Raw genomic sequence first — 13,830 nt, forward strand, 5'->3', positions numbered from 1 at the left:
CTTTCCAGCAGTGACTGTAAGATTTTGAGATCCATCTTTTCACACTGAGGACAATTGAGGGACTCAAACACAACTATTAAAAAAGGTTCAAACATTCACTGATGCTCCAGAAGGAAACACGATGCATTAAGGGTGAAAACTTTTGAACATGATGATGTCCCAATTTTTCTGAAATATAATTTTTTCCCCATTTAGTACTGCCCTTCGGAAGCAACAGAAGATACTTGCATGTTTCCCGGAAGACAAATTAAGTACAATCTACCTTGATCTTCAAATTCAAAAAGTTTTCACCCCCCAGCTCTTGCATCGTGTTTCCTTCTGGAGCATAAGTGAATGTTTGAACCTTTTTAATAGTTGTGTTTGAGTCCTTCAATTGTCCTCAGTGTGCTGGAAAACTGAAGGACCTGGAGGATTTTTCGGAGGAACAGTGCTCAGTTTAACTGTTCAGAACAAACAAGGGGACTCACGAACAACCATCACAAAACAAAAAACAGTGGTAGATCATCCAGGTAACCACACACACAGTATTAAGAAACATTATTTTTATAATTTCAGCTATTTTTTTGTCTTGTGGACTAAATGTAAACATCTTTTATGTAAAATATCGTACTCAGGACAGTACTAAATAAAAAATAACAGGCATTTTGCATGATCTCTCTTATTTTGTTAAAATTATTCACATTTTCACAGATTCTGCAAGGGGTTCCCAAACTTTCGCGTGTCACTGTGTATATATTATATACATATATATACAATTAATGAATTAATACATTTAATAAAATTTTTATTTTATTTTTTCTACTTTTCTTGTTTTAAGCACAAATCTGACAAAGATAAGTGAGATATTAAAATGTTTCTATTTTCCAACGGGGTAGAAAAAAAAATTCAATCGCTAGTTTTTCCACTTTTTCCACGGTCTTTTGCATGTTCCCTCTTTTTTTGTTTAAATTATTCACATTTTCACAGATTCTGCAAGGGGTTCCCAAACTTTCGCGTGTCACTGTGTATATATTATATACATATATATACAATTAATGAATTCATACATTTAATAAAATTTTTATTTTATTTTTTCTACTTTTCTTGTTTTAAGCACAAATCTGACAAAGATAAGTGAGATATTAAAATGTTTCTATTTTCCAACGGGGTAGAAATAAATTCAATTCGCTAGTTTTTCCACTTTTTCCACTTTATATTTTCCACTTTCAATGAACTATTTTTCATAATATCTTATGCAGTTTACTTGCAGTTTTTTAGTCTTGTTTTAAGACAATTTACTTTTTTTTTTTACTGAAAAACAAGAAAAAAATGCATTAAGAAAATATATTTTTTTCAGTGCATATACAGAATTACTCCGTTTTTTAATATAAATGATAAAGAAAAAAGGGGGAATCATCCAACAAGTTTTAAAAGACAACATTAAGTCAACCAAAGCAACCTGAAACCAAGGCATGACTGGGATTTATGAGACCTGCTGTCCAACAAATCTAACAAAATAATAATACAAATATCAAGTAAAAGGGAAATAAACAAATCAGCAGTGTCTGATGTCATTGTCTCAGGCACAGAAACGAACGCAAGAATTCACTAATCCTTTACTAATCAGACTGAGACTCAACTAATGCCACAACTCACACACACACAAACACTCACTCACTCACCACAATCTCTCATCCTCCCCAAATGAATATAACCAAACAAGTTCAACATCACCCGATCTAACAGGGTTCATGACATCAGGGTTCTAATTAAGCAAAAATTCAATATACTGTACAACACAAGCAACTACCCTACTTTCAAAACTACTTTATTTAATTCTATGTAAATGGTTTCACTAGATTGGAGTTTGGGTGAGTGGCCAGAGCTGAGCTATTTAACACATCTAACCTACTTGTTATCTTTGACATTTTCCTCGATAACCTGATTAAACACAGAAGAAAGTGTAATAACATGTCTCTCTCAAAGCCTTTAGGAACACACACACACTTTATAGATATGTGCATTTTGGGACACAACATCTCTTGTGTACAAACCTCTTCCTCCTCCTCCTCAGGGTCCACTATTGCATCCAACTTTATTTAAAAAAAATAATAATAATGTTAATTATATTCTTTACATATTTCTAGAGTCTGCTAACAATTATCTATGAGAAAAATCAAACCTTCAGGTTGAAAGTCATTCGCAACGGCTCAAAAACGACACATTTTCCTACCAACTAAAGAGATCTAAATTCTAGTCATACCCTGGCCTCCTCTGTGGCAATCAGAGGAGAAAAGACACAAATGCGGCTTTAACATCAGCCAAAACAGTAATGAACGCAATACAAGCTAAGTATAATGAAATTATCAAAGTAAAAAATAACAGCTGTGAAATTAGCACAATCTGTTATTTATATCATTCCTAAATAAACCTGCAAGCCAAACGTTGACCGTATAAATGACAACTCAACAAAGCTGCATCAAGTTCATCTGGACACAACAGGGAAAGAGTTCTCTTAATATGCTGAGAGAGAATACAGGCCAGCACCTGATGTCCTCTGATGTCCCAGACAAATGAGGAGAGGACAAATGACTTTGCTTAAAGAAGGTCACCTTCCCCTGCTGCTCTCCTACCTGTTTGGCACCCATTGATTCAAACATCTTCTCAAGCTGGACACGCAACTGCTGGACATTATTCATCAAGACGCATGGCTGAGGACAAAGAGAAAGACACGAGAGATTTATTAGAAAAGATGACAACTAACAGAAACATCAGTGTTAACTACCAGGAGAACAACTTACAATCTTCTCCTTATCACAATAGGACGGGAAGCTCTTCTTCAAAATGGCACTGTACTGTAGCAGAACTTTGTCAATGGTCTGTGAAGACAAAGAAATAAGAACTCAGCTTAACGTTTTTCAAAAGTCGGTAGCATTACCAAACAAACAAATGAAAAAGCAGGCTAACATTTTAGGAAATATAGCAGAAACTCTCTGGAGCTCATCTTAGCACTCAGCGCTTTGCGTTTGCTATCTTAAAACTGTTGGAGATCAGAGCAACAAGCTCTCCACGTGTCTGATAAAGGATCTAGAGGGAGCTTTGCATTTCTCTCAGAGAAGCTGGCCAGACTTGCTCTGGGGACTGACTGAAGCTTAATGGAAATGGCTGCACTAAGCATTTTCATTTGCTTACAACAGAATCTCATTCTTTCCGACAAATGTTTTTGCTCCAATTATATTCTTCATTTGCTCCGCACTGAGATACGCTTTGGCTAAAATAGGGCCATTCTCTCAGAAATCTCAGATAGTTCTAGAAACAAGATAATACTTTGACAGCTGACATTTGTTCTGACATGAATCTATTTGTAATCGGATTAGGAGGGATGCTTGTCCACCTTGGCGAACCGGCGGCTGTAGAGGGCCATGACATTGGGGTCGGGACACTCCAGTTTCTTGATGATCTCAAAGCTCTGGTTGAGCTGGGTGAAGACATCCACCACTGAACAGGAGAAGAGAGCGTGCTCTGATGTCTGCTGGAACTGTAGCGGAGATAGAAGCACATCATTGAAATGCCATTTCCATTTCAGATTTTTTATGTGTGTGTGTCAGGTCAGGTTACCTTTATTTATATAGCATGATTATTAGACAATTTGCATGACTATCCGTCACTATATAGTTATGAGCGTGGTGTGCTTTTCTTAAATTAATAGTTTACCTAAAAATGAAAATGTGCTGAAAATTTACTCATGCTCAGGCCATCCAAGATGTGGATAAGTTTGTGTCTTCATGTGAACAGATTTGGAGAAATGTAGCATTACATCACTTGTTCACCAATGGATCCTCTGCAGTGAATGGGTGCCGTCAGAATGAGAGTCCAAACAGCTGATTAAAACATCACAGTAATCTTTTTTTTTTCTTCCTCCTGCTTGTTTAGATATTTGTATGCTTAAATTATTGTGACTATATGTTCATAGGTATGTAGACATATATTATGCTTGCTTTGTTTTTTTGTTGTTGTTTATTTTTCCCTTTCTTAATTCTGTAACAATTTGATACTTGTATTGTGCCTTGAGATGCTTATGTGCTTTTCTTCATCATTTACTCACCATCATGTCGTTCCAAACCCATAAGACTCCTTCAAAACACAAATTAAGATTAAGATATTAAATTAAGATAAAAAAAACAACAACTCTAGTCCATCAATAAATGACTTGTGAAGCAAAATGCTGCGTGTTTGTAAGAAACAAATCCATCAAGGCATTTTAACTTAAATTGTCTCTTCTGGTCAAAATATGAACCCATAATCCATAATAACACTTCCTCCAGGGAAAAAGTCCATCCCCTGTTGTCCTCCCACATCAAAATCTACCAGCATAATTTTTTCAGAACTGTTTGGACTGTTTTCCCTTGTAAACAGTGCTTGATCGGTGCATATTTCTCCCCTGATTCAGACAAGACAACATTTTCACTGGAAAAAGGCAATATTATGAATAAAGCACATGTATTTTAGCCAGAAGTAACCGTTAAAAACATCTTGATGATGGATTTGTTTATTACAAACATGTAGCTTTTCTCTTCACAAGATGATGGACTGGAGTGGTGTGTTTATTGTGATGTTTTTATCAGCTGTTTGGACTCTCATTCTGACGGCACCCATTCACTGCAGAGGATCCACTGGTGAACAAGTGATGTAATGCTAAATTTCTCCAAATCTGTTCAAATTACGAAATATATTATTTTCCATATTGGATGGCCTCATTTTTATTTTTTTTTTCTTTGGTTAACTATTCCTTTAACAAGCACGAAGAAATAAATTTTTGTATTTTATAATTGCTCTTGAAAAACTTGCAGATGGCAAAAATGTTAAACTGTTAAATAGTTTTGAAAGGCAAAATGACCCGTTTGTGGGCACAAGAGCATCATAAAGGCCAAGAAACACTTCAGTGATGAGAATGTGTGAAAGATAGCTGGCTATTCGAAGGGAATTGCACTGAAAAACATCTTACTCCATCTTTTTTATCTCTCTCCAGGGCTCCATGCATGAACTCCATGGACACATCCTCGTTCTCATCCAGCCACTGCAGCACAAACTGTTGGAACCACCTGGAAAAGGCAAGACATAATGTGAACAAATATCAAAAGTGCTTTAACTTTGTGTTTGCTAGTTGAGATGATGAAGAGCTCACTCACGTAGGGTATTCGGGCACAACTCCCTTGAAGGTTGGCAGATCCTTCACGTATTCGTTATACAGCCATTTGACCTTGAAGTGCAGGTTCATGTAGTCTGCACTTTTACACAGCCGGTGTTTTTCATGTTCTGTCGAAAAAGAATGTGTGAATATGAACAGCATTTGGTGGCTAAACAAAAAGGTCATGTCATCTCCAATATACTAAATCAATGGACCAAACTGTTACTGACCTTCCATGGCGTACTTCATATCCTGAGAGAACTGATTCCACATGACCTCTGCACTCAATTTCCCAACGTTCAGTTCCTGAGGAAACCTGTGGAGAAACAGGAACAAACAGACACATGATGGCAGGAAAATAAGAGATGGATAGGGTAAATATTTCAGGTTTGTGTGCACACTCACTGGTTTAAGACAGGGGTGTAGGAGTTCCGGTCCTCCTCAATGATGGACACTATAAGGGTAATGAGTTTGGGCCAGAAGTCTAAGTTTTTGATGCTCGGGCCCTGATCTTCTGGGGTGCTCTCGTCCTTATGCTGACAAAAAAACAAACCAACAAACAAACAAAAAAAATTAAATTAAAAAATCTGTATCATTTGCTTGATTCACTGTAAATTAATTAATTATAATTAATCATTTAATTATTATTATATAATTCAATTCAAATAATCATTTAAGTTTTTTTATCATTAAGTTTTAATTTATCCTTTAACACAGACATTTTAAATTATTAAAAATATACATTTTACACTGTGAAAACAGTGTTATTATTGTTAACTAAAACTATAAAAAAAACTTAAACATACAACAAAACATAAAATTTGCTTTTGTTAATTGAAATAAGGCTGAAATAAAACAATAAAAATATTAGATAAAATCTTAAACTTAAAAAGAAAAGAAAAGAAAATGAGAAATGTTGCATTGGCAACTATCTGAAATAAATACTAATACCAACACAAAAAAAGCAGGAAAAAAAGGCAACAAAAAAAAAATCAAGGACATGAGAAAATTACTAAAATTAAAAGGAAAACTGAAAATATGTAAAAGCAAACTCAAAATATGAATAAATGCTAAAAAAGTATTACAATAGTAATAATTAATAGTAATAAATAGTTTGCAATAATAAATATAATTATAATAATATAAGTAGTCATTCGCTGTTGATCTCCCATGAAAAGTGTAAACAAAGGAAAAAACCCAAAAAATTTTTAAGAACGTTGTGTCATTCGCGAGACGCTACAAAAGATGCTGAGATGCGAGCACAACAGTCAAACACGTCCGTCTAGGGCGTTTACACAGAACAATGATGGAAAAGTAGTGCAGAAGAAAGGAAAAACGCGTTTCTGTGTGAACAGCTCCTTTAAATGGTGTGCTTAGGCATCCTCAACAGCCCAGCAGAGCAACACCAGCTCAACCAATGGCGCTAGTCTGGGGGTGAAGCTGTTTATGCCACACAGTTTGGTGAAGCTTGTGGCCCACAGATGACACACTTCAGCTTTAAATCATGTGAGAATTCAAAGCATTACAGTCATAAACTGTAGGTGGTAGATGAACGATTGTCTAACCGTGTCTCCGATCTGAGGATATTGGCGACTATACAGCTCCTGACAGTTGTTGAAGATGTAGTCATACGTGGAGTTGAGGCAGGCTTTGACACAGTCTCGCACAACCTGACTAGCTCTCGGCGGACTCTGCAGTTCCTGGACCTGTCCAGAGTGAGACAGTAAACAGTAAAAATGAAGGACAAAATGAGCACTGATGGAAAATATAGATTGGGGATCAAAACAGACTTTTTTTTTTTCTTCTTTACCTTCATTCTGAAGAAAGTGATGCTGGTCAGGAGGTCCACTGTAGATTTAAGGTCCTGTAAACGTTCCTTACTGCTCGCAGGGAAGTTGTTCTGAGAAGGAGAAGAGACAGGAACTGATAATTCACCAATGTATGATCTAAAAATTGTAAATGAAAAAAACGGTTTAAACCGCCATCACTCACTCGATACATTGAGAGGTCAATGCGCAGGGAATTGTGCAGCTGATCCAAGAGCTTGACAAACCTTTCTTTCTGCAAGACAAGAAAAATTAAGCAAGATTTTCAGCCATCCAGGACACCGAGTGGAAATATTTAGCTAATGCATCAATATATACACATACAGTGCACAAGGACAACTCTTAAAAACATTATGGGCCTTTTTGGTCTTTTTTAGAGATTGATAATATGAATCAAAATCCAATTTTTGTTGTCATACAGATGGAACAACATGAGCTGGAGTAAATAATGATTTTGAGTCAACTAACCCTCTAAGTGCTAATGACAACATGACGTTAGCAAGCGTATTTTTCCAAAGGCAACTTACTGTAACAACATCAAACAACTGACACTGTTGTCTAGACAATATAATTACAGCTTGCAATTAGCTCAAGTGTTCCAATCCATAATGGTGACATTAAATTGTGGGTCCCATGGTGCTTTACTTAGCTGGTCGGTCAATACAAGACAAAAAAACTGCTACAATAGACACCTCCATTTTCAAAATGGTGTTTCGATTTTGCACTATTTCCTGGTTAAGCACCTGAATATGTTCAATGGTTTAGTGCTGACACATTGAAACTGTCAAATATTTATATGAAACAAAAAATAGGATTTTCTGTGCTTCTCTTCCATAACTTTATCTACCATACTTCCTCCATCATTTACACAAGCTTCACAAATGATCAGAAGTTCAGAATATTAAAAAACTTTTCAGTGTTTTTAGTTCGATGACAGTTATCAGCATTTTGTATTACATCTAAACATGCTAATTCTTTGCAAAAAAAAGCTACCACAATTAATTACTTGGCATCTATGAAATAATAACAAAAAAAGAAAAAGAAAAATTAAATAAATGATCTTGCCCATGCTTTTATGTGTATGTGTTCTTTACAATCTGTGTGATAGTCGAACACACCCCAAAGTTGGATGCAGCAAATCTGTCGCTAGCGGAGACATTGGTGGATGCAGTGGTGTGGGCGTAGTAGGCGTTGATGTTGGCCAGCAGGGTGCTCATCACAGCAGGGACCCCGGGACACATATACTTAGATGAGAGACATGCAAAGTGCCTGTACAAACAAAGAGAGGAGAGATGCAGAGGATAAAAGTGCTTCTCTTCAAACACATCCACTATACATCCACTTTGTGCAAAGAAAGACAATCACTCTATTCCAAAACCTAGGTAGGCCTAGATACACTCCTGACGAGAAAGCAGTTTCAAAAGGATTATACTATAAAGATCAAACTGTCTTCAAAAATGCAGTCATGTAGATTTTGAAGACAGCATCACATTTATTCTTTTAATCCCAGAATGCATTGCAATAAGCTAAGTGAAAAAATAAATCCAAGATGGCACGCAAGACAAGAGACATGTTAATTATAAATAAACCTTTAAAAATAGCTCAGCGTAATTAGTGTACATGCAATTAAATGATTCACTTATTAAATGCAATTGAAATGTTACCCAGTATTTGTAAATTAATATTTGTGTATTGTACAGTTAGCTTAGCAACATGCTAACGTCAAACTCTCTTTGTTAATATTTTGAATGACATTTTATTTTTATATTTTCTGTTTTCATTGTAATTTTGTTGTGTTTCTGTAATTTTGTGTTGGTTTTTTTTTTTTTTTAAATATGTCTATATAGTTTTTACTGAGTTTTAGTATATTCAGTTTTAGGTATTTTATTACTTCAACTTATTTTTTTCTGGCCTTGTGGCCCATTCAGAGTGAGTTATGACCGCTTGCGTGTGCTTTATCGGAGCGATGTGCTCCATTAATGAGCATCTCCTCACCCTCCTGACTCCTGATCGAGACTGACTCGTACTCAAGCCATTAACATTCACAGACATCAGGGGCCCCGTTCTTCGTATGTCGCTAACTCAGTTAGCTGGATTTGATTGTTGACGATTTGGCATGATCTTGGATTGTTAGGTTCTTCGAAGCTCATCCTGGAGTTGCTGTCATAGCAACAGGTCCGCAAGCTTAAACCTGCTCGGGAGCAGGCTTATTTCATGTAAACAGGATTAGATTGCACCTTTTTAAGCAGAATTGCTACTTAAAATCTGTCCGCTACCACCGCTACTTTATTACAAGAGTACCCTACTAATCCAGGGACAATAATTTAAAATAATAATTTAAAAATGTATTTAAAGATAATATAATAATGTAGTCTTTAATACTATAGACACAGCCGGTTTTACTCACTGAAAGATTTATTCGTCATAAAATTATTACTTCATAATTGTATTCGAGTCTTACATACATGCTATACAGATAATGTAGAGTCGTGCATTCATTTGAGTGCTGACAGAAATTATGGGAGTGGCTTGAAGGAGCGCAGGAGATGCAGATAACATGATCTTGACCCTTAAGAAACTTTACTTAATGCTGTCACGTAACAAATCTGTTCAAATATAAAATTTAATTAATTGCTAATTACTACATTGAAATAAAAATGTAAAGCCTGTACAAATATTAGAAATCGTGAATATAAATAATTGGGAATCATGTAAAGAACTGAAATAAAATAAAAACAGTGCACATTTAATTGATCTATTATAACATTTATGTAGTTTTGTTCGCTTGGCTGTTTCCTTATAAAAGTCAAAAAATTGGTCAAGTTTTTCGTCAGGCGTCTTTTTTAATTATATGATGTCATTACGTTGCTGTCTTGCCGCCAGCCAATCGCTGCATTGCTGATCGTGGTTTCGAGTATCGATACATAGCCCCTTTTAAACCAACACATGAACATGCAATTATCTCAGATAACTCAATCCAGCCAGACTAATCATCAACAACAGCTGCGTTCGAAGAACCCAGTTCAGAAATGTAGCATTACATCATTTGCTCACCAATGGATCCTCTGCAGTGAATGGGTGCCGTCAGAATGAGTCCAAACAGCTGATAAAAGCATCACAATAACCCACACAACTTCAATAAATGTATTGTTACTGTGTGTTTGTAAGAAACAAATCAATCATTAAAATGTTTTTAACTTCAAACCGTTGCTTCTGGCCAAAATACAGTTAATTAAAAAGTTAAAAACGCCTAATGATGGGTTTGTTTCTTGCAAACATTTCACTTCACAAGACATTAATTGATGGACTGGAGTGGTGTGGATTATTGTGATGTTTTTCTCAGCTGTTTGGACTCTCATTCTGACGGCACCCATTCACTGCAGAGGATCCATCGCTGAGCAAGTGATGTAATGCTACATTTCTCCAAATCTGTTCTGATGAACGAAACAACTCATCTATATCTTGGATGGCCAAATGTATGTGATGTTTAAAGAGCTAGTGTTTTAATAAGAAAGATAAAATTAGAAATGAAGGAACAGAATGAAAAAATATGAAGAAAACATACGTCATGGCCTGGTAGATGGATTCAATCCCATAGCGCATCGCAAATTCATCCACTATCTCTTGCGGCACATCGTCAAAGAAAACCTTCCAGGCATCATCGCCACAGGCTTCTGGGATTTTCACCACACCCTGACCGAGGACATCTGTGATGTGATGAAAGAGGTTCTACGAGAAACAACAGAGACTAAATATTAGTGACTAAAAGACTAACATCATCTGCCTGATAATGAGAGATCTGTACATGGTAAATGCATGTCAGGCAGATGCTGTGGTGTCTGTGAGCTGGTTGTGCTGCTCTACCTCATGTAGACAGGTGTACTGGACGTGGTAGGGGGCCACTTTCTCTTCACCCTTAATTTCCACACTGATCCGAAGACGGATGGCACCAGAAACAGCAGACTTGTCCGTTCTTTTCTCTGTGGGGTCAGATATGGATGAATAATTAATGTATGTGCAGAGATATTTAACCCATGGGAACAGTGCAGCAACATTACTGCTCAGGATTAGACAGGATCTCAATGTATTTGATTGTTTGTGTGTGTATCCACAATAAAACTACCTTGCCAAGGGAATTGCATTTACTTGATGATTTTGGATTTTAAGAGGGCAGTAAGAGCAAATAAAAACTAAATTATAATATATGAAGTATAATAATTAGGTTAGTCATTTACATGAAATATACTGAGATGTTTTGCTGATTTGGTTATCTCTCAAACTCAAAATTTAGATTTAGTCTATTACAAAACAGACTGTGCCATGTGTTTACAACTTTAATCACAAGAAACAATAAATCACACACTTGAAAGTTAAAGGTAGGGTAGGTGATTTCGGAGAGGCTAGCGATAGCAAGCTAGCTTTGAAAGCATAAGATCCCACCCTCCCAGCAATCACTCTCCAAAGCCACGCCTCCTCACGCACAGGCAACATTTTATAATCCTATACCTTCCACAGATTATACAAATACATACAGTGCCTTGCGAAAGTATTCACTTTTTTTTCTACATTTTGTTATGTTGCTGCCTTATGATAAACTTCTTTAAACTACTTTTTTCCCACATCAATCTACACTCCATACACCATACTGACAAAGCAAAAACAGATGTCACAACTTTGTAAATGTATTAAAAATAAAAAACTGAAATAAGTACATTGCGTAAGTATTCACTTATTAACTAAATATTTCGCTGAAGCACCTTTACAGCCTCAAGTCTTTTTTTGTTTGATGCGACAAGCTTTGCTCATCAGCATTTGGCAATTATCTGCCATTCTTCACCTCACCTCTTCACCTCTCAAGCTCTGTCAGGTTGGATGGGGCAGATGCACATTTTCAGGTTTCTCCAGAAATATTTGATTGGGTTCAAGCTCAGGCTCTGGCTGGGCCACTCAAGGACATTCACAGAGTTGTCTATAAGCCACTCTTGCTGTGTGCTTAGGGTCATTGCCCTGTTGGAAGGTGAACCTTCTGCCCAGTCTGAGGTTCTGCTCTGGACTGGGTTTTCATTAAGGATAACTCAATATTTTGGTGCATTGAGCTTATCTTCTACTCTGACGAGTCCCTCAGTCCCTGCCACTGAAAAACAGCCCCACAGCATGAGGCTGCTACCAGCACACTTTACTTTTGGGATGGTACTCTGCAGGTGATGAGCAGAGCTGCTTACCTTCAAACATGATGCTTAGAATTGAGGTTCATCAGACCAGGGAATCTTGTAAATTCCAAGTGTGTTTTCGTGTGTCTTAACTGAAGAGAGGATTGAGTTTGGCCACACTGCCATAAAGACTGGATTGGTGGAGTGTTGCAGCGATGTTTGTCCTTCTGTAGATTTCTCCTATCTCCACATATAATCATGGAGCTCAACTAGAGTGACCATCAGGTTGTTGGTCACCATAGTAGCCAAAGCCCTTCTCCATCAATTGCTCAGTTTGGCCAGGAGGCCAGCTCTAGGAAGAGTCCTGGTTGTTTCAAACTTCTTCCATTAAGGGTAACAGAGACTACATGCTTCTGTGACCCTTCAGTGAAGCAGAATTTTTTTCTGAACTCTTCCACAGATGTGTGGCTTGACACAAAACCTGTTTCTGAGCTCAACAGTCAGTTCTTTTGACCTCACCTACCCTGCCTTTAATTCATGTTAATTCACAAGCACAGCCAACATGAAATAATACATAGGCTGATCATCATGACAGCGCCTCTGGTGTTTACAGCACATTTTTTATTACTTCTGTCTGCACTGGGAGATGTACACGTTCCAGAACAGCAAACAGAATCAAACTTCATGAGAATCATTTTGGTTCTAATACTTGCTTCACTAGTGGTACAAATTGTAACTAAATCTGAATAATCTTCAAATAAATGAAACAAATCAAAAGAATCTGTGCGCTACAAAGATGTTTTAGCCCATGTTCTTGAGCTTGATTTTATAAAACTGCACTAAAAATAAAATTATATATATAAAAAAAAATTTTTACAAATATTTGGCATAAGCAATGTTTATTCAAAGTAATATTGTTTATTATCCAAACAGTAAGATAATTGGTAACTGCAATTATCTTACTGTTTATTCAAAGTAATATTGTTTATTATCCAAACAGTAAGATAATTGGTAACTGCAATTATCTTACTGTTTATTCAAAGTAATATTGTACTTTGAATAAACAGTAAGATAATTGCAGTTACCAATTATCTTACTGTTTGGATAATAAACAATATTACTTTGAATAAACAGTAAGATAATTGCAGATTCATTAAACATTAAAATTACAAATATTTGGCATAAGCAATGTTTATTCAAAGTAATATTGTTTATTATCCAAACAGTAAGATAATTGGTAACTGCAATTATCTTACTGTTTATTCAAAGTAATATTGTTTATTATCCAAACAGTAAGATAATTGCAGTTACCAAGCCAGTTTTATATTTAGATTTTCAGTTTTCATTGTAATTTTAGTTTAAGTTTTAGATTAATTTTTTTACATTTCTATTCAATTTGAATAATTATTTTTTTTGTTCCGTTTAATAAATCTAAAATGTTTATTATTTTCATGTTTGATATTCAGCTTTTCTCTCTCCAAACTGAAAAATCCTTAGGAGTTTTTTTTAATAGAAACACCAGGTTCTTCTTTCTCTAACCATTTTCCCTGACAGGCAAATTATTGGGATAATTTATGTGTCGGCTCAGTGGTGAATTTCCGACAGGAGTGTACTACATAATAATCAAGGAGGATATCTGCTATCTGGAGGGAGAGGGAGAGAGGGAGAGAGAGAGAGAGAGGGAGAG

General features: G+C 36.1%; 1 protein-coding gene across 1 annotated transcript in view; it reads right to left on the bottom strand.

The window, feature by feature from the left end:
* LOC107555513 (protein unc-13 homolog B-like) overlaps positions 1 to 13,830 on the bottom strand; it is a gene marked incomplete at its 5' end in the record, with an annotated part of 34,086 nt that overhangs the window by 6,823 nt on the left and 13,433 nt on the right. The window contains 13 exons of the mRNA XM_016238336.1: positions 2,613 to 2,690; positions 2,781 to 2,858; positions 3,374 to 3,517; positions 4,985 to 5,081; positions 5,169 to 5,295; positions 5,398 to 5,483; positions 5,573 to 5,703; positions 6,733 to 6,873; positions 6,978 to 7,067; positions 7,160 to 7,228; positions 8,112 to 8,262; positions 10,559 to 10,722; positions 10,858 to 10,973. Of these exons, the coding sequence (XP_016093822.1) occupies positions 2,613 to 2,690; positions 2,781 to 2,858; positions 3,374 to 3,517; positions 4,985 to 5,081; positions 5,169 to 5,295; positions 5,398 to 5,483; positions 5,573 to 5,703; positions 6,733 to 6,873; positions 6,978 to 7,067; positions 7,160 to 7,228; positions 8,112 to 8,262; positions 10,559 to 10,722; positions 10,858 to 10,973 (1,472 nt within the window). The remainder of the gene's footprint in view (positions 1 to 2,612; positions 2,691 to 2,780; positions 2,859 to 3,373; positions 3,518 to 4,984; positions 5,082 to 5,168; positions 5,296 to 5,397; positions 5,484 to 5,572; positions 5,704 to 6,732; positions 6,874 to 6,977; positions 7,068 to 7,159; positions 7,229 to 8,111; positions 8,263 to 10,558; positions 10,723 to 10,857; positions 10,974 to 13,830) is intronic.

This window comes from Sinocyclocheilus grahami, unplaced genomic scaffold, assembly GCF_001515645.1.
Source record: "Sinocyclocheilus grahami isolate Dianchi unplaced genomic scaffold, SAMN03320097.WGS_v1.1 scaffold536.1, whole genome shotgun sequence".
Taxonomy (NCBI): domain Eukaryota; kingdom Metazoa; phylum Chordata; class Actinopteri; order Cypriniformes; family Cyprinidae; genus Sinocyclocheilus; species Sinocyclocheilus grahami.